We start from the raw sequence: 22,205 nt of genomic DNA on the forward strand, positions 1-22,205 counted from the left end.
CGTGATGCTTTTATATCCTACAGATGGCGCAGTTAAAAAAAAAGCATGTTATTACTTGTCACAGTTGACATCTATACAACATTGTTATATAAAAACACACGCATATTCGAATGCAACATTGTGTCAAAATTTCAAAGCAATCGGTGAAGAATTTTTTCTTGCTAGAGCAATCTCGATGAGTTACAAAACTCATTGTAATTTATATAGATAAACACATTACCTGGTAAGACTGTAAATTTTCCTAAAAGACAAGTAACTTAATATGAAAATAGTGTCAGTCGACCTACAGCGGGCGATTGGCATTTTATCTCTGGCATTCCAAGGGTTAACGGTTGTGTAAACAGTTGGGTAAAATTTCAAACAAGTTTATTAGTAAGGCCCTTTATACAGGGTGTATCGGCACGTACCCGACAAACTTTAACCAGCTATTCCTTAGCATATTTGTAGTAAAAAATCTTATGTGCACTTTGCTGTCCGGTAACGTTTTTTTTTTAATAAAAAATTTATTATTCAAATTTTCACCACATGTCACCACTGTTTTATCCTTTGTCAAAGTTTGAAAACCCATCTGGCAATATTTTATTCGAATTCCGTTGAATAATGTACGTGTGTACCTATACACGGTGTCCGGAAACTCGTAGTACAAGCGGGAAACTGGAGAATCTACACCACATGGGGAACCCAAAAAAACAAAGTTTTTTGATTTGAGCATTTTCAAAAAAAAAAAAAAATACCAAAAAAAAATATTTTTCGGCTATTTTAGGGTTAAAGTTTTTTCTGGTGTTTAGGGTTGAATAACAGATGTTTTAACCCTGCAGAGCAGAAATATTTTATGATTACACCGGGTTAAATGAAGGGTGATTTCAAAATAATGCTTCAAATCCGAGTTTCTTCATTTGTTTTACTTTCAAATAGTTTTAATTAGTTGTGTACTTTGATCTTCAGTAATAATTTATAAGAATTTGATTAAAAAAAAAAAAAAAAAAAATCAACTTCAAAATCGATTTACTCGATAACGAAAGCTCAAATAAAAAAAAAATATAATACAAAATCGACTCCAAATGTGATGTAGATTCACCAGTTTCCCGCTTGTACTACGAGTTTCCGGACACCCTGTATTGGCGCGCTTTTACAATCACAACGAAATGGCACGGCACCATTCGTCTCATTTTTAACTATTATTATTTAGTGTGTGCGAAAGAGCGAAGACGCTCTTCGACATACTTGCTTATAACAGCTGTTGAACACGAAAAGCAATGCCAATGACAGTGGTGTAGTGTGGAAATTTTTAATTTTTTTGTTTTTAATTGAAAAAAAAATGCTACCGGACAGCAAAGTGCCCATAACATTTTTTACTCCAAATGTGCTAAGGAATAGCTGGTTAAAGTTTGTCGGGTACGTGCCGATACACCCTGTATGTCTTGTCTAGATGTATGTAATAATTATAGATAGAAGGGTTTGAATATCAATTTTGCTGACATTTCGTTATTTTTTAATTATGTGAATTAATTATTTATAGCATACTAGTGTAGAGTTCCTAATGAAAATTGTGTTTGTTGTTATCATTAACATTGTATGTACGTCGCCAGCTGATAAGGTGAACCATGTGATTATGCGTGCACAATTATTATTCTATTTTCAGTTAAGTCAGTGTAAAAAATTGCTGATTAGAATAAGAAATGAAGAATACTAGATTTTATACAATTGTATAATTTTAGAGATTAAAAAAAAAAAAAAAATGATGACTTTATTAGCATGTATATTTATATTATACATGGTGCCTGGACACTCGTAGTACTAACGGAAAGCTGAATCTATATTTTACAGGGTTTCCGGAGTTAAAGTGCACAAACTTTGGGAGGTGATAGTAGAAGTAAAAAAAATAAATAACTATTTAGAAAAAAAAAAATTCTCACACAAAATATTCTTTAAAACATTATTATTTTTTCCAAATATTGAACTTTTGTACCGGAAAATTACCTTAATAGGAAGCTACAAGCCAAAAATGTGTATATTCTTCGTATACCATATATCGTAGGTAATAGGCATTAAAATCGCTTAAAATATTCGATTTCAAGCACAAAACTGGTTTTTGTTTATTCTGTAAATAATTTAATAAGAAAGCAAAAAAGTTAATTAAGTGAAACTGTCACAGATAATCTTAGCTATAATGCTGTATTTTTTTTAAGTAGTTCCTTTTCTCGTTCATACATTTCTAGTGAAAATTTTTTTTTTTTTAATAGTTCACATTTATATTTTTTACTGAGTAATTTATTTTGCTATTTGTATTCTACTCAAGCGAAACGATAGGAAAACCTTCAATTTATCTAAAGCATATTTTTTGGTATTCATAATGTACACCAATTCGTTATAAAGATTAATTAAAATAGTGATTAAATTGTTAAAATTTAGAAAAAATTTAATTTTTTTTTACTTGTACTATCATGTAGAATCACCCCCCGAAGTTTGTACAATTTACCCCCAGAAGACCTGTACAAAGAACCGAAAATAACTCTACGAGACAGGTCTACGCTTTGTCGCATTTTAAAACACATTAAACAACTGATATTGTAAAATTAGTGACCAATTATTTTTCAAATTTGACCAAAAACTTTTCAATTTCGGTCTCGATAGATTCACCAGTTTTCCGTTTGTACTACGAGTTTCCGGACACCGTGTATAGGTTATGCGTAAAATAATATTTTTTAACCCTTGCGGGTACTTTGTTCACTTTTGGAAATGACAATAGAAATCGTTGTCTCCTTTACTGTAACGGTGAGAAATTTTATTTAAACTTAGAAAGAGAAAACACCATGCTTTATATTCAAATCAAGAAGTTAACCACAGAAAAATTAATTGGTATTTATTTTGCAATCATATCCCCAATAACAGTGGCAAAACCACAGGCTGCAAATTTAAGTGTGTCGATCTGTAGTTCATATAATAATTACTAGTTGACGTTCTCTAAATGATGGTGAAAAACATAACAAAATCCGTTGTGTAGTTTAGAAGAACTAAGCGCACAAACAGGCACGCGCGCTAGCGACTTTATTTTAGTACAATAGAGATTGCCTGGTCTTATAAAGAGGTTAATTCTGATAATGTTAGTTACCACTGTTCTCAAATATTATAACATTTATCTACCAACGAGAGAATTATTAATATTAAGGGAAGAGTTTTATTATTATATAATAATGTCATGTCAAATTCCCTTTGTTTTATGTTTATGCACATTTGCTAAATAAATATACAGAAAACGGGGTTAAAACACTTTTAATAGATAAACACTGTGTATCGGTAAGATAACAATGACAAATAAGTATATCAGTTTCCAAAAATGGGAAATATCGCATTTTAGTAGCGATTTTGTAAAAAAAAAAACGGAAAATTTGACTTCTTTTCTTAACGCCATGTTTTTTTGTTTATTTAAATTTTTTTATCATGTTTTAATTAAACCCAAACTGTCAACCTAAGAACCTATTTTAGGCTCATATCTTGGTCATCACATCAGTAACCATTGTCAAGTAAAAATAATTTTAATTTGAACAAAATAACTATTTAAATACATTATTTTCTATTTCCTCATAAGCTCAAGCGATTCTGTAAATATTTTTTATGCACTCTATAAAGGCTGCGATACACATGCCTGTAAAATGGAACAGTAGCTTGCATGCATGTTAATGGCATGTACAAGTTACTGGCGCAATGAGAATACACATGCAAGTTAAACTTGCATGCAAGTTGCGTCCTTGCATGCCTGTATTTGCAAGACGTATACACATGCCAGTCACTAGACAGTACGTGTCTCAAATCACTCTGAGACTGAGTAGTCTCAAGCTTTTTGGCAATGGAAAACATTCGAAGTGAATTAAATATCATCGTATTGCAATTGGCAGTACAATGTGTGGCTAATTTAATAAGATACTGAGCTACTGGCATGCCCGTACCTGTCGCGACGTTCACACATGCCGGTTTCATAGCCCCCCTCGTCCCCTCCCTCAACTTGCATGCCAGTAAATCAAATGTTGTGCAATCTACTTGCAAGGCAGGTACAGGCATGCAAGTTAGCGTATATACATGATAGTAGCTGGCATGTGCAAGGAGCTTGCATGCAAGTGTGCCAGCTACAGGCATGTGTATTCCTGGCTTAAAGGCATACAGATTTGAATCGCATATCAAAAAATTCCAGCCAGGCGAAATTCAAATGCCACCAGCGCACAATCGGTTTGACGACAGGTTTTCCAGAAGTGTGTCCTTATTTTCTGCATATTTACCAAATAATGTAGGTACATACAGTTAATTTTTTTTAAATATATCTCAACGCATTTTATTATGTGCTGTGTTTATTATAGTAAATAAATATTTTTTTTATTTTTAGCGTAAGTATTTTTTTTATACCTGCATTATGTAGTGTTTTAATTTTAAATATATTATATTTGGATACAAAGCAATATACAATTTTGTTTTTTTATTTCTGCTTTTTGAAAAAATTTTCAGCTCTCGTTATAAACCACTAGCTATTGCTGATGTCTTTTTCGGGTGTCTCCGACTTTTTCCACCATTCACTACTGTATACCACAATGTTACTGTTAAAAAACTACATTACATCGACTTTAAATCGGCTCTATATCTCATTCCGGTGCCGAGATATTGCGTTAAGTATTCCTCGGGCGTCCCCGAATTCTTCTACCATTCAAAGCAAACACTCAAAACACTCCTGGTACCATAGACATATGAATATTAGTAGACCTGCCCTAAGTGATTAAAAGCGTATTATTCCCCACTCCCCATACCGGTTCCATTGGAGCCGGCTGGGCTCGCGTATGGCTTCCCGTGGATCTTGAGAATGTGACGTCATCATTCTTGTTCGAACTAGCGTCGAGCTATGGTCGAGGCATTTTATGAAATAACACTGCAAAATGTGGCTTGTGCTATGAAAACTTGTAAAAATAGATGTGAAAAAGAGAATAAACCCAATTGTCGTATTACATTCCATATGTAAGCATCATTTTAAGCTTATTCACATCGTATAATATGAATCAGTTGTAGAAACATATACTATCACATCGTGATACATCTGGTCGAATGTAGCGATTCTCAAGTGTGCGCATCGTTGTTACTGGGAAGTAAATTATGAACACTTATAAAAGTGTCTTAACTAAATACGTAAACAAAATATTCGACTCTGAAAATAGAAGAAATTTTTTTTTGCCGAATTTGGACTTTGCAAATTTGTTCATAAAGTGGCGAGTAATTTGCGCTCCCACGTAAAAATGTCTATTCATTCAAAAGCAGATTTTACTTTTAAGAACTAAATGGTGATATTATAATGCGAGATGCCTACATACTGTCAGGTTGATTTATTGACGAATCACAGTCAGCTTTACCCCCTTCGTTCTTCAACAGTTGATTTTACCCCTCACCTTTAATTTCTAGTCTATATATTCATATGTCTGTGCCAAAAAAATACAGATAAAAACAAACTTTGAAATTTTCAGCGATATCAGATGACTACCTGTTGAGTTTTTGCCATCACAAACATTCACAGGCTGAATTTTTATATAAGAAGATGTGTTTGTATTGTATTTAATTGTAAGAAGAAGCTAAGATTCAATTTTATAAAGTGTGTACAATAGTGATTCAAGCCAAAAGGAGATACGGAATACGGTGAGTAAGCCTTATTCATGTATTGGTGGAGGTCCTGCGTTGCAGCTATTTTACACAAGCATTTCTTTCTCCTTTGACCCCTCAGATCTCTTGCATATTGTCAGAAGTTCAGAGTATTTCCACTTTGAAAAAAAATTTCTTCTATTTTCAGAGTCGAATATTTTGTTAACGTATTGAGTTAAGACACTTTTATAAGTGTTCATAATTTACTTCCCAGTAACAACGATGCGCACACTTGGGAATCGCTACATTCGACCAATGTTGGCTCGATGTGATAGTATATGTTTCTACAACTGATTCATATTATACAACGTGAATAAGCTTAAAATGATGCTTACATATGGAATGTAATACGACAATTGGGTTTATTCTCTTTTTCACATCTATTTTTAGAAGTTTTCATATCACAAGCCACTATTTTGCCGTGTTATTTCATAAAATGCCTCGACCATAGCTCGACGCTAGTTCGAACAAGAATGATGACGTCACATTCTCAAGATTCACGGGAAGCCATACGCGAGCCCAGCCGGCTCCAATGGAACCGGTATGGAGAGTGGGGAATAATACGCTTTTAATCACTTAGGGCAGGTCTACTAATATTCATATGTCTATGTTTTGAACTAAAATTTGAAATACGCTTTCATATTTTATTATTGGAAATACAATCGAACTTAGTTATAACGATCGAGTTCACGGCTATAATGAGCAATTACAAAACAATATTTTAGTTCAACCTTATCTGCATATGATTGTTGACTGTTATAACGAGGTTGATTTACTGATATACCGAGGAAATAATTTTGTGAACACAATTTCTGAATACATGAACGGATACATATTTTTATGGCACCTGTATAAGATTGTTGGCTATGTGAACCATTTGCTATCCATCGGGCACAATGTAAAATTGTCATCAAATCTGCGACAGTCGTGTGAAATTAGAGCTTCGCAAATTCGTTACCTTTTTATGTCTTCTTTTGTATTACAACTCATCGTAAATTTTGTTTTACAACCATTAAATATGTTTATGGAGGTACCTAATTACGAGTACCGACAACCCTGCAGGAGCTAAATTTATAATAGTTATGCACAACTTTTTCAGGCCGCGACCTACAAGCTTTCTGTTGATTTTTGGTATTTCGTGTTATGCAAACCGGGTTTTCAAATTTCCAGGTTCCAACTAGGAAATGCAGCATAAATAAACCAAAACTCTACAAAAAAATGTTCTCAGCCAGGGTTGTCAAGAATTACACCAAAATTTTTAATTTTTCTTTATAGCCAAGTGGGCCGTGTGAAATTTACATGCAGGCCGCAAGAATGGGACTGCAGGTTGTGCATCACTGGTTTTTGACAATTCAAATTTTACAGCCTAAAACCAAAACAATCCAGCAAGCTAGTTATTTATGACAAGTGCGATTTTACAAGCAGTAGGTACAGTACGCAAAGGTAGTGATAATGAGATAGACAATTTAGTGATTTTTTTTTTCAAAGTCTTAAACCAGGAGATGATAGTTATAATGCGTTGACTGTTTTGAAGATGAAATTGATAAGCATGAAAGCGAAATTTTAAAAACAATCATTGATAATAAATTTGAGTAATAATAATTTTTTTAATAGGTAATACCTACTTGTATTTCAAAATATGCTGTACTTTAGCGAATATATTGATAGTAGAGGTAGGTACATATGACTTTTAAAAAACCTATTTTGGATATGATTCCTATAATTTCTATATCCGATTTTTTGACAAAATGATCTGAGTATGATATCTTGTTCACATTTTTGCGAGCAACAAGAGGAGCCTAAAATTGAGTTTCAAAACCCTCCTTATCACGACCAAAAACCATGTTAATACTGCGAGTGAGAAACCAAATCCGCTATATCATACAGAAAGTTACTATCAAAACGCGCTAAATCGGATTCAACCAATCACAAGCAGTTATTTTGCCAAAATACAACATGGCCGCCACGCTTGTGTGTCAAAATGATCTACGCGTGTGTTTCTAAACCCGCCATGTCGGCTCAGTTGACTTTCAAAAGCCTCTATATCACGAAGTGATTATCAAAATCCGCTTTATCCATTTTATTTATCGAAATTAATTCATTATTGTTAGACAAATGTAGAAAAATAAATGCTTTTCGATATTTTATTACTCCAATTCATTATATAAAAAATTGTAATGCAATTACTTATGTACGCTAGAGATGTGACAGTTTTTTGCGGTTTTCTCCAAATCAATGAAAGTTGATATAGCGGGTATAGAAATAACACGACTCATATTATGATTAACGGCCATAAGGAGCAAATTTAGTCAGTCCCATCGTACTCGTTATAACCAAGTTTGACTTTAATCGTATAATTTTTGAAATCAGTATTAAAATTTGGAATGGATATATAAAAATATTAAAATCTGGAATGGATATATAAAAATGACTCATTTTACATTTAAAAATCATTCTTACTAAAATTACTGTCAAAGAAAAACACATTTTACTCAACAAATGTATTATAAACATTATTGTCACCTCATTTTTTTGTCATTTCTTATAAAAAATTCACAAAGTTTAATAAATTTTATTCAAATTGCAGTTGGATTCTTTGGTATCACAGAGATGCACATTTTAATTCTTCTGTGGTTAACTTCTAGATTTGAAAATAAAGCGTGGTGTTTTCTCTTTTTTTAACACCATTTCGATCATATTTCTCACCATGACAGTAAGGGAGACAGAATGATTTCTATGAAACCAATTAATAATAATAATAATTAGTTTGAGGTTAAAATTTTTTATGTGATACTGCAAAAGAATCTCAACTTTCCGAAGCCAGTGGAACTACGGCTTTCCCAATTTCGGAATTTTGAGGTTAAGGAATATTTAGTTATTCAAATCTGGTCAATAAACATAGCTACTAAAATAAATTGCTGATTATGACTATTGTTTTTCACCAGGGGGATACTGACAGTATTTTCGACAGTTTTTACGAAGGGCACATAAATAAAACAAAATAACTTCATAACTAACTAATATATATTAACAAATAACTGCATTTATTGCCTAAAAATTATACTACATAAAATTAAAAATAGTATTCGATAAGAATAATGCAGTATTTACCAGAAAAAAAATTAAAGTCTGTATTTTTGTGTTTGAAAATAACTTTGTGTAAAAAATCAACTGGTTAAAGTTAATAGATTAATTTCAAACTAGAAAACTAATAATGATTTTAATTCTTTCCATAGAATTACAGAATATCAAACTTAAAGCTTTATTTTCCAGTATAAAAAAATAAAGCCCATATTTTTATATTGGAAAATGGTAATAATCACTGATTCAAACAATAGATTTTATTAATAAATCTCCTTTTGTACAGAAAAAAAACCGAATATCATATATAAATTTAGACATTTTCCAATATAAAAAGATTAAGGTTGATAATTTTATATTGGAAAATGACTTTTTGTATGTATGGAAAATACTGCCAAACTTAATTTTTTATTCTGGAAAGCATTAATCATCGCTATGTATGGAGCAGTAATATAACAAGCTTATGTTTCTATTCAGTGGGTAAAACAGAACAGTGACAAAACAGAACATGGTAAAATAATAGGTTAGGTTATTAGCATTGACGTGCATCGCTCTTTTAAAAAAGGTCAACACTAGAGATGGGTGGTTGATTTGAAAAAGGAGTAGGAGTGGGATTCGCTTCCTGCAAAGGACTAAGGTTCAAGAACTCATTCCGGCTGAACGCACACACCGCTAGTCAACACTGCAATTGTAGAGTTTCGTACCAAGCGTGGGCTTAATTCCTCAACACTGCAAATGGCTACTAGAGGTTAAGGTACGGTACACATAGGGTTGCCAGACGTCCTTTATTTTAAAGGACGTCCTCTATTTCAGACCCAAAAATTGATCTTGTCCTCTAATTTAAAATCTTCAATAGAGGACAATACTTTGATATATAGTAACCTTAATGCATTGTTTGAAGAGTTCTGTATATTAAAGCCTCTCCTGACGAAAATTATAGACGATAAGAAGTGTGAAAATATTCTTGATATTTGGATTCAGATTCTCAAATCTACGGATGAAAACAAGAATCTGCTAAAAATAATACAATACGTATTTTCAATCCCCGTTTCTAACGCCCAAGCCGAAAGGATTTTTTCCTTGTGTACGAATACGTGGACCAAAAACCGAAATAAGTTAAATATTGATAATGTAAAAGCAGAACTACAAATAAAGTCGAACTTCAACATGAAATGCAAACAATTTTATAATTTCATTATAGAAAACGAAGAAGCTCTTAGAGCAGCCAAAAGTAATACCAAGTATTAACTTTATTTATTACTTTAAATGCAAAATGACTAATTAAGGTCGTACTACTTACTTGGCTTCGATTAACATTGTGATAGACTAGCATTACACTTGTAAGTTTTTTCGTAAATTTACGACTTCTAGCCAATGGGCATCTTGCATTTTGAAAATCCAATGCGCCCATTGGCTAGAAGTCGTAAATTTACGAAAAAACTTACAAGTGTAATGCTAGCCTAATAACAATGTTTTTTTATTAATAAATGTAAGTACTGATACCATAACAGCATTTTAATAAAAAAATATTGATGTCCTTTATTTTCATCACATGTCCTTTATTTAATCGTATCAAATCCTCTAATTCATAAAACAGGAGCTGGCAACCCTAGGTACACAACACAATAAGTCGCAAGAATCTACAACAACGCATTCGTTCATGTGATGCGTCATCGCACTACAGTGTTGTGTGCGGTCCCTGTGTGAGTGCTAAATAAATTTCTTATGTGAAAAAAAAAAAAAACAAAAGTTTAAGTTAGGTTATGTTTTTTTTGACGCGTGTAATTCTCTCCATGCATAATTCTGCCCGTGTGTAATTCTGGCAGAGCAATAATTTGATAAGTGAAATTCATGCGTGTGTAATTTGGTCATGTAACTCTATTTTGTCAGCGTTCTGTTTGATCATGGAACCGTCCGGAACTATATTTTGGTGACAGCATCTTGCACAAACTGGCTCTTGTGGGATCCATCGCAGAATGGCCTGTTCTTGGTCTGCTTGCACATGCATAACCAGTAATCCTTAGTCTCCTCAACTTCAAACCTGATCGGCCTGCAACAAAGGAAATTGAAAGTCAGCCCAATTTGAAACAGACGGTTTTGTTTTCAATTTTTCTGTTAATCCGAACTGGGTTAATTGGATAAAAATGTATAGTTTTGCCCAATCGCTAATGAAAATGATCCTGGTGAAACTGACGCTGAATAAACTGATTTTAGGTAGATTGTACATTCACCTTCGTTATATGGGATGACAGGCATTTAAAATAATTTCTGTTGATGACATATTCTTATGTTGTTATTCCTGATATTATACGAGTGGCTAGAAGTAACGTTATTACCTTTTGATTCATGCATTTTAGGTAGGTACTATTTTGGCGGAACTCTATAAATAAAGTAAAGCTATTTGGCCATTTTTTTTTAAATAAAAATATATTTAAATAAAGATTAGGTTAGTATTGGTTTGATAAGGGTAGGTTAGTATAGATTAGGTTAGGTTAGATCAGGTTATATTAGTATAAGATAGGTTAGGTTTTTTTTACATACAAAATTATAGAAAAAAATGTTAAAAAACTATTTATTTAATTTTATTTCCAGAGTTCCCCCAAAATAGTGAGAACCTAATATACATGAATTAAATGGTAATAACTTTTTCCTTCTAGACCCTGGTGTAGTATTAGGAATACCAACATATGAAAATATCGTTGACAGAAATTATTGGCAATGATTGTCATCCCATACAATTTTCATTTTACGTAGTTTAAAATTAGATGTATTTTAATAATAGAAGAGTATGTATGAGACGATGTATGAATGTGAAAGAGGCAAGAAGTGTGTGCCAAGACCGAGTTGTTTGGCGGTCCGTCCTCTCTGCCTAACCCTGCGGAAAAAGGCCTGATGGTTAGTTAGTTAGCTAGTTAAAATTAGAATGTTAAAATCCCAAATCTTCCCAAATGCAGATAGTTTCCTTTTATAGTAGCTAAGGTGAATAAAAAGGTTTTATTTCAAATATATATCGTATTAAGCGTGGCCAGCGATCCCGAATAATTATATTGCTTTCTTGTAATAATAATACTTGGATACAAAATCACCTCAAGGGCGTTGTACAAATACATTTCTACAATGATCTATGTTATCAATTGTAAAATTCTTACAAACCTTTGCTTGATTTTCAAGAATATATCTTTGTGTGTTCCGTCGCAGATTGGCTGGCTTTTTGATTTGCCGCACAAACACCAAGAATATTTTTTTCCAGCTTCCAGGGGAATTTTGAAGGGTTTCTTATCGTAGGGCGGTCCATTCACTGTCTGGGTATTGGCTGAAAACGTCTCTTTTAGTTTGTTTACGGGAAGCGGAATCTTTTTAGTTGTAGAGTAGCAGTTAACCTAAAAATAAAAATAACCTATTTAGTCGCGGTGAAGAGCAGTCTTTTTAAATTGTAGATTATAAATGTTTACCTGGTTGAAGCATGATGCTTGAATTAAACTCTTACGAGTGAGAAATGTGCTTAATACTTTTGTTGATTGCATTTTGAGAATCACGCAATGAAATATGAGTGATGAGAATAGTTCAAGATCCAAGATCTTATATTTTTTGAGCTTGAGCTTCTGTCAAAACAGAACTTTTTCTATGGAGAAATCTCAACGCGCGACTAGAATGTTTTTAGGATGGTTGTTGATTGTCTAACTATATCATCAGTTATTACATTTCTAAAATTCATAAATCTATTTTTTAGCATCATTGCTCTTTTAGATAATTAATAAAATATATATATATATTAATATCAATGTGACCTATGTTGGTTGAAGTAAGTAAAGTGATGGAAATTCTCCAACACCTGTTCAATTTAACCCCACATTTTCCTGACGTTTCAAATTCTGTTTTGATTAGTTAAATTTGTGTTTGTTCTTAAGCATGGTTTTAGGAATAATATTATTATTAACAATTTTTAAAGGTTTTTCAATGACGATTCCTAAAAATATACATTTTAAAATGAGTTTCCACCGCGCCAGATTTGACACATGCATGTTGGTATTGTTGGTACACGTGTATTTTTTCCAATCTGAAATCTGACGTTTCCGCTGTCGCCGAAGCTATTGTGAAGTGCATTGTCATCCTTCGGTCGAATTTCTATCAATTTCTCATTAACACGATTGCGTTCGGGTGCGAAGCTCCTCGTTCAACTATCTCTGATTACTTATCAGACCCATTCGCGTAATAAAATCGCCAGACGCGTTAGTGTTTGCCGTAATATCGAAGTTAAGTTTGTGAAATAAATATGGCGGAAATCAAATTCTTCTCTCGCGCGGAAGTTTCGAAGCACAGTGACAACAAGAGTACTTGGCTAATTATTCACAACAGTGTGTACGATGTTACCAAATTCCTAGGCGAGGTATGTCTCTTTGCTATTTCATTGATTAATTTATCGGAGATACTATTTTTCACCTCAAATTAAGCGTTTTAAATTAACGAGGTAGATTGACATTGATAATTTCTGTCGAGTATTCTTTTAGGATGTGTTATGATGTACGTGCATACGTATTCATATATCTCGTAGGACATTACCGGTCTGTCTTTTTGATATATTATTAATATCAAGTTGGTTTGTCAAGTACTCTACTATAATACCGGTTTTTTATATCGCTTATCTAATTAAGCCAATTTTGTTCAATAATTTATCGGTGTTGTGTTGTGTGTGTCTGTCTAAAAACGAGCTTCTTAGAGTTGAGCGTGATAATATAATAACCAATCACAATTCCGTTTTATAACCAATGACCCTGGCTTGAGTCTGTAGAATTCTCGGTTCTTTATCATTATTCTGGGGGCAAAGTTTGTATTGCATTTCTCACTTATAAAGCCCACGATGACAAAATTTATCGGCTCATGAAGGATTTCTCAGCCATTTATACTTAAAAATAAACTTTTTAATCGAGTTTGAAGCATTTTCCAAGCAGGTGTATTATATATTTTCGCTGACAGCTGTCAGTTAACCTTTAACCTGTGCCGACGTTGCCTTTATGCTACGGACGATGTGTACCCGTTGCGTGATGGCGTAGCGTTTAGGCTACGGCATTCAGCATTAATTACATTTTCACGTGTTTTCTTAGTGTTATTACCAACCTTCCAGCAAGTTAGCCGAATTTTTGGTAGCAAATTCACGTAAAAGTTTTGTGCAATACACGTATGATTAAATCGAAGATTTAACCCTGCATGGGTCTAAAAAGACACACTACACCTTTTTATCGAATAAGGTTAAGCGATCTATGAAAAGACAAACTAACCAACACGCCACTTCCCCGTAGGGGTGGGTAGAGAGGACGCACCTCCAAACAACTCGGTCTTGGCAAACACTCTTTGCCTCATTCACATTCATACAGCGACTTATGTTTTTATTGAAAATTCGGAGCCCGACTGTTGCGAACACCCGAGTCTAGTCAATATAAGAGTACCTACTCACAACGCTATTTCAACGTCACCGTTCACAAACAAATTTTGAAGCAAACTCGCTTACATAGTTTAGCAAACAAATATATATATATGAAAATGATTTTTAATGAAATCGAATTCTATGTTTAATACACGCGTAAAATCTTTAGTTTAAATCTTTTTTTTCACATTGTAAACCATTGTAATGTAACGTATGCAACGATTGTTTATTGTATAAAAATTGTAACCCATCTTATGTATCCAATGTACAAATAAATAAAAAAAAAACAGTTTTTTGCTTGAAATCGAACGTTTCTAGACTCCTTTTGTCAAGCGATTTTAATGCCTATTACCTACAATGTAAGGTATACCAAGAATATACACATTTTTGGCTTGTAGCTTCCTCTTGGTCGAAAACAAATTATGTAGTTGGTTAGTTTTCCTTTTGACTTTTGACTGCCCGCACAGATAAGTGTGTAAATCTGTATATTTAACGCTGTGTTATTTATCAGGTATCATATCCACCTACCGCCCAGGTGTTGATAAAAACATATCTTGGATTCAAATCACGAGGAAGATAAGACATTTTTTAATACCATAATATGAAAAGTAAAGTTATTTTTCTTATCTGGATGCCTTCTGTACAATGGACCATTTATTTAGTTAAAAGAAAGAAACATTCCCGGGTTACGAATAACCTGACAATAATTTGAAATGTTGATTGTGTCGATTGTTGATTGTAGCCAGTCGGGGAATTGAACTCACGACTCCTGACACCCGGTGGCGATGCCAAATTAGCCACCGTACGGTCATTGATCAAGTCCGCTTTTTAAAAAAAACTTTTCATGTCATAGTTATTATTATTATAATTACCACACATTTATGCAGCATTTAATCAATGCGCATATTTGCCAGTTATATAAACCTTCAAAATTCGTTGCATAGTTTAGAAGAACTAAACGCAAAAACAGACAGTCGCGGATATAGTCTTTGTTTTATACAACAGGGTTTTCCAATACGAGGTGTTATTTAGATATTCAATCGTAAAAGATCAATGGTTTCGTTGCTTGTGTGGCATGTAGCGCCGTCTTGTTGAAAGTAAACGTTGTCCAGAGCAATACCATCCAATTCCGGCTATAAAGAATCATTAATAATCTCTCGATAGCGATCCATTCACCGTAACTGTTGCTCCAGTCTCATTTTCGAAAAAGTAAGGTCCAATGACTCCGCCGGACCATAAACCAAACAGTCACACGTTGAGGATAGAGAGGCTTTTCAACAATAACTCTTGGGTTTTCCGAGCCCCAGATGCGACAATTTTGCTTGTTGACGAAGCCACCGAGGTGGAAATGGGCCTCATCACTCAAGATGATTTGCATTTGATTCACTCAAGTGAATTTTAATAATTTCAATGCGTTGTTGAAGCGTGCATCGTTCCATTTTTATTAATGGCGTAGTTTCTACTTGTCAAATGTCAAAAAATGACAGCTTCAAAAGTAACATCTACCGAAATAGCGGGCTATTCAAAATAACACCTCTTATTGGAAAACCCTCTATTTAGAAATATTGTTTTCAATAATTTATTTTTTCAAGTTATCTTAATTTTTGTATTTCCTAGTGTGGATAATTGCGTCGCAGACAATATTATTTTTCTTGTCACATTAAATTCTTTATCAGATCCGCCATTCTTATATCATTTTGATATAATATACAAACTTAAAATTGAATCGAGAGAAATTAAAAATTTCTCTAAAAATATAGGGTGTCTCGAAATGTCTCGCGTTCCGATCGATATTGCCATATGATGCGGATTTTTTTTGGCTCCAGAAATGTAAAATCAGATTGGCTTCGATCGCAACACATTTTCTAGCAAAATGGAGCCACTTCCTACGTAAGAAAAGACTGGTTAGAAATGAAGTGTAATTAGTTGCAGTGAAGACATCAACTGGTCGCCGAGGACTTTTTCCTATGGGGCTACTTAAGGCGATGCACTACGTCGTGTAATATTTTGAATCGAGCCGCTATCAATAACACCTTACGTAGATGGCGATAAGGCTTAAATTCCCGCTTCACACCATCCACCTGTTTTGATTTATGCAAGAAATAAACATGGCCAAAAAGTGCATTTGATTTTATTTTGTGGATGTTCAGGCATAAATATTTAAATTTTTTTCGATCATTTTATAAATAACTTGATTTGCCACATTATACAATAAAACCATAATCGAAAATGGGTTCGTAAGTAGGAGATTTTTAACTTTAAAGCAGTTTTCATAGGCCTTTACATAATTTTTTCTGGGCTTATAAAAAGACTTATCTAAAAAATACTCGTTTATTTCAAAGGCCAAGATGTATTCTACTCGCACTATTTAATTAAAGCATCTGAAACATTTCTAGGCCACCAAATATTCAAACCAAAAACACATGATTTTGCATTACTACGTATGGCATCGCCTTAACTTTAAAAATTGAAATTTCAAACCATTATGATTTTATTTTTATTTTTAAGTATATAAAACGAAATACGTTCTGAGACACGCTTTACTAAGTCATTAATTTAATTTATTATAGCGGCGTATCATAACATGCTAATTTTTATCTTGGAGTTCTTCGTTACGTATTTATCAAAGTTTATATTTGTTACAAATATAAGATTCCAAATAAGTTCATTAAATTTGTGAATAATATACTATATTATCTGTTAAGAGAATAACATAAAGTCGCTATCCGCGTCCGTCTGTTTGTGCGCTTAGTTCTTCTAAACTACGCAACGGATTTTGATAGGGTTTTCACCATAGACATATGAATATTAGTAGACCTGCCCTAAATGATTAAAAGCGTATTATCCCCACTCCCCATACCGGTTCCATTGAGCCGGCTGGGCTCGCATATGGCCTCAAGTGAAATTTGAAAACGTGACGTCATCATTCTTGTGCGAACTATGGTCGAGGCATCATCGGTTCATTTTACGAAATAACACGGCAAAATGTTGACCTAATGCTATGAAAACTTGTAAAAATAGATGTGAAAAAGAGAATAAACCCAATTGTCGTATTACATTCCATATATAAGCATTATTTTACTTTATTTTAAGCATATTCACATCGTATAATATGAATCAGTTGTAGAAACATGTCTGGACGCGAAACACAAAGCTGGTTGGTTGCTGGGAAGTAAATTATGAACATTTATAAAAGTGTCTTAACTAAATACTTAAACGAAATATTCGAGTCTGAAAATAGAACCGAATTTTTTTGCCGAATTTGGACTTCGCAAATTTGTTCATAACGTGGCGAGTAATTTGCGCTCCCATGTAAAAATGTCTATTCATTCAAAAGCAGATTTTACTTTTAAGAAGTAAATGGTGATATTATAATGCGAGATGCCTATTTACTGTCAGATTGATTTATTGACGAATCACAGTCAGCTTCACCCCCTTCGTTCTTCAACAGTTGATTTTACCCCTCGCCATTATCTTCTCGTCTATTAATTCCTATGTCTGTGGTTTTCACCTATCATTTAGACATTTTTCCAGAAGGTTTATATATATATAATACATGCATATTATATTTATAGAAAGTAGAAAAAAGTTAATGTTTATCCAGGCGTGAAAAAATATTTTCGGGCGCTTACATTACTAACGCTGGCTAAACCTTATGATATACATCGAAATAATGTACTACGGAATTGTATATCTTAAAAAGGTCTACAAAAAAATTAGGGATTATATTTGTCTATCTCCTAAGGATAACCCCTGGCAAATGCTAAATCACTATTTTGATTAATCTTTATAACGAATTGGTGTACATTATGAATACCAAAAAATATGCTTTAGATAAATTGAAGGTTTTCCTATCGCTTCGCTTGAGTAGAATACAAATAAAAATATAAATTACTCAATAAAAAATATAAATGTAAACTACTAAAAAATATTTTTTTTCAATATAAATGTATGAACGCGTAAAGAAAACAACTTTTAAAAAATACATTATTATAGCTAAGATTATCTGTGACAGTTTCAATTGATTAACTTTGTTGCTTTCTTATAATATTATTTACAAAATAAATTAAAAAAAAATAAATTGTGAAATCGAACTTTTCTAGACTCCGTTTTTCAATCGATTTGAATGCCTATTACCTACAATATAATGTATACCAAGAATATACACATTTTTGGCTTGTAGCTTCCTCTTAAGGCCAAATGAATATGTTTATGCTGCATTCGGTTTTATATAAAAGTCCGGATTGTACCACACGGCGCACAGTGGGCTGAAAATCGCCTTTCATAGACATAGAGACTTGAATTTTCAAGGGTATTTTTTTTGGCTAGAAATGGATTCTGCTGATAAGCATTAAAATGAATCATCAACATTAAAAAGTGTTTTTTTCAAATTTGAGGATTTAAAAAAAAAAAATCGCCCGTTGCGCCACTATACGAAGTATGTCAAAAAATTACAAAAAAATAGTAGTATATCTGTGTGTAAGGATAGAATGGCCAACCTTATGATTCCAGAGATAGCCTCATTTTTAATGTCAGTGCCATACAATTTTTTCTTAAAAAATTGATAACTCCTTCATTTGTACACGCAATTGCTTCGTACGAAATTTTATAGCATAGTAATGATCAGCAGAATCCATATGTAGCCAAAAAAAATACCCTTGAAAATTCAAGTCTTTATGTCTATGAAAGGCGATTTTCAGCCCACTGTGCGACGATGCAATCTTATTTGTCTGCCGACATACTAGTGTAATTACGCGACTCAAAAAACTCACAAAATTACGCTCGTCTTGTCTCAATCTAATTATTTGCACATTTTTCAGTTTTCTCTGATGAACTAAGGAGTTCGCCTTTGACATATTTTGACAGAATTTCCGGTTTGCAATAAAATTTAAAAAATGGGACAAGTATGAATGCATCCAAAAACTAAAAACTGCTCTTGAAAGTTGATGAAATACCTTTTTAAATTTCATTATTTAAAAAAGACATATTTTTTGAAATATTAATTTGTTTTAAATAAATAAAAATTGCTCACTTTACGTTTTTTGTAACTAAAATTACTGATAACAAAAATTATATAAAAACGCACCTGTTAGACAAATATTTTACAAACATTAATTAATAGTTTTTATTAATCTTAAATATAAATAACTGACATCCGTAGGGATCCCTCCAGAAACATTTGAGATTTTAGTAATACGTTCACCAGAAATAATTCAAATGTGTCTCTGGCGAAACCCCGTTTTATGTCGCTATCGTTTTTCAATATTAGCGAGCTTTTCCTCCAGGGCGGCTCCAGGGGTCCAGAAGTGGAAGGTCAATCGAAAAAAATAATATGAAATGTTAATACATATTGCTAATGCGTAATGAAAATAATAAAAACGCCAATGTATGTAATTAATTTGCCCTTACCCACATATTCTGAAGCCGGTAGAACAATATTGTTTAATTTAAGATTAGTTATTTACACGTATAACTAATTAATGCTTTTTTATTTTAATTTGTATTAACTCCAAATTCAGTCCATTGTTTATCAGTAGACTTGAAAAGTAAACAATGAAAGCAAAAGTATATGTAAGTTCATTTTATTGCACCCGCAAATGCACTGATAAAAATGATAACTTTCATTTTATTGATTATTTTTCTCTCTTGTAACATAAACTGATTGCCACTTCATTTGAATACGTTTGCCATGATTCAATTAATTTAATGGATAAGCAATTTCACGAACTAACATTCAAGTTCAAGATGGCTATCACTTATAAAACAAAAAACTTACGACTGACATTTTTTTCCGTCTTCCTCTAATACCTTGATAATCTTATGTCTTAGATATCTCTGTCTGACCGCGGTCACGTCCGAAAATCCCTTTAAAATAAAATTTGTATGTTACTAAACATACGTCAGACATGATAGTGTTTACCTCCTTTGTCTGTATGGCAAAGAGAAAGAAAGGAGATAGCTTGGGGACAAAACTTGATGTGACCCACGCTAGGTACATACAGTAGCTTCTCATTTGGACGCTAGATAGCACTGGAACTCGTTATTACTGTACGTATATGCACGAATATTAAAAAAAAATTAATAATCGGGTAACTTTTTAAATCCTTTTTAATATTCATACTATTGCAGCATATTTTCGGAGGTAACTAACTAACTAACCATCACGCCGTTTCTCGCAAGGGTAGGCAGAGAGGACGGACCGCCAAACAACTCGTTCTTGGCACACACTCCTTGCCTCATTCACATTAATACATCGTCTGATACATACTCTTCTATTATTCTGACTCTTGACATGGCCCGACTCACTTGGTCGTACCATGTCTTCCTCTGGCGTCCCCGACTTCTGCTACCATTCACATTTGCATCATATATTCCCCTTTACACTCCTTTCTTCGCTCATTCGCTCCTTTTTTTGGGTGGTCATTGACCAAAAGACCTCCGTAGACGAGCCGCCACCGCTCTCCTCTAACATTCATATTTGCACTATGGAGCCTTAAGGTCGTTACCTAACTTCTGTGCGTTATTCTATCTTGATAATAATACATAATCATGATACGTATAATTGAAAATGTTTATCATATTATTATCTCTTGATACCATTGGATGATTACTGTTGGTAATTACATTTATCGTCGATCTGAAAGATGCGATCTCTGCTAGTCATCTGACGTGTGTGTTTTTCGCGATTTATCGACGATTTTCGCGATGAGTTGCATTTTGTATATTCAGATTAAATCATGACATTCGCAATGACAAAGCGATAGTCATTCAACTCGGCACATAAAATAATATGTACGTAAACATTAAATGTCTTCATTTTATCTCAAATAAGACGTTGTCATCTATATATCAACGATATTGTTGATGTATTTACTGACACGGATCTACGTTCTTCTGTTTGCTGATGACATGAAACTATATAAAGAGATTAACCACATTAATGATTGTATTACACTTAATTATTAATCCTTAGTAAACAGATGCCAGGTAGACTCAGTATACACTGACTTCAGCAAGGCATTTGACAAGGTGTGTCACAAAATATTAATCAATAAATTAGCTAAACTTGGAATTTACGGTAATTTACTAAATTTGTTTGCTAGTTATTTTTTCAAGTCTTTGTTTAAGAATAAATGGCACAAATTCATACGAATTTATGGCGACAAGTGCAGTGCCGCAAGGCTCTCATCTAGGACCCATTTTGTTTATAATATTCATAAACGACATTGTTGATGTATTTACTGACATAAACGTTCTACTGTTTGCCGATGTCATGAAACTAACCACATTAATGATTGTATTACACTTCAAACTAACTTGAGATATCTTTTTGAATGGTGCTTAATCAACAAATTAGCATTAAACACAAATAAATGTCAGTTTATTCATTTTCCAAAATAAATAATCCTATATTTTTTCAGTATTCATTAAATTATGAAAATTTTAATTGTGTTAGTAAAAATATTGATCTAGGCATTATGTTCGACCGTAAACTCACCTTTGTATGTCGTATTAACAGTATTATTAACAAGGCCCTAAAGACTCTTGGCTTTTTTTTGAGAGCTGAAAAAGATTTCAATAATTTAGGAACATTTATTATGTTATATAAAACCCTTGTCAGGTGGCCAACTTGAGTATAACTCTAAGTTATGGTCTCCATTTTTCAATATTCATTCAGATAACATTGAAAAGATTCAACGGAATTTTTTTAAGGTTAATAAACTATAAATTGTATATTCCTATACAAAACATTGATTTCAATTACCTCCTGGATAAAAATGTCTCTGTTGAAACTTTCAGAAATAAGAATAATAATAATAATAATAATAATATTTTTTATTCCAGGATGTGGGGAGGTTTGTGCAATCCCACACGTCCCATATAGATATACATTTTTTTTGTACAATAGATATAATAAATTATCAAATAAGGAAAACTATGCAGGGTGTGGTCTTGAGTGCGCTTGGGCCCAGCGCTCACTCAGGAGTGGCGCTTGGTGCTGGTAGGCTGCAGTCACCAACGTGTTGGCAGA

General features: G+C 33.0%; 2 protein-coding genes across 2 annotated transcripts in view; one reads left to right on the forward strand and one right to left on the reverse strand.

The window, feature by feature from the left end:
- Window positions 1-10,380: 10,380 nt before the first annotated feature.
- Window positions 10,381-12,349, reverse strand: LOC149415012 (uncharacterized). The gene is made up of 3 exons (XM_089643213.1): window positions 12,204-12,349; window positions 11,905-12,131; window positions 10,381-10,801 (listed from the first exon to the last, which is right to left on the reverse strand). The coding sequence occupies exons 1-3, from the start codon at window positions 12,273-12,275 to the stop codon at window positions 10,672-10,674; spliced, it is 429 nt and encodes a 142-aa protein (XP_089499339.1). The 5' UTR covers window positions 12,276-12,349; the 3' UTR covers window positions 10,381-10,671.
- Window positions 12,350-12,841: 492 nt separating this feature from the next.
- The window catches only part of LOC149415013 (cytochrome b5-like), a 37,188-nt gene continuing 27,824 nt past the window's right edge, over window positions 12,842-22,205 (forward strand). Inside the window, exon 1 of the mRNA XM_089643520.1 lies at window positions 12,842-13,138. Coding sequence (XP_089499646.1) covers window positions 13,025-13,138 — 114 coding nt within the window. The 5' untranslated portion in view covers window positions 12,842-13,024. The remainder of the gene's footprint in view (window positions 13,139-22,205) is intronic.

Source organism: Hesperophylax consimilis, chromosome 19 (genome assembly GCF_061612785.1).
Source record: "Hesperophylax consimilis isolate HC1 chromosome 19, BYU_Hcon_1.0, whole genome shotgun sequence".
Taxonomy (NCBI): Eukaryota; Metazoa; Arthropoda; class Insecta; order Trichoptera; family Limnephilidae; genus Hesperophylax; species Hesperophylax consimilis.

Coding starts and splice junctions, on each gene's coding strand:
- LOC149415012 (XM_089643213.1), bottom strand. CDS start 12,275: ATGCAATCAACAAAAGTATTAAGCACATTTCTCACTCGTAAGAGTTTA. Junction 12,132..12,203: donor AAGCATCATGCTTCAACCAG/GTAAACATTTAT, acceptor TTTTATTTTTAG/GTTAACTGCTACTCTACAAC. Junction 10,802..11,904: donor TTCTTGAAAATCAAGCAAAG/GTTTGTAAGAAT, acceptor CCTTTGTTGCAG/GCCGATCAGGTTTGAAGTTG.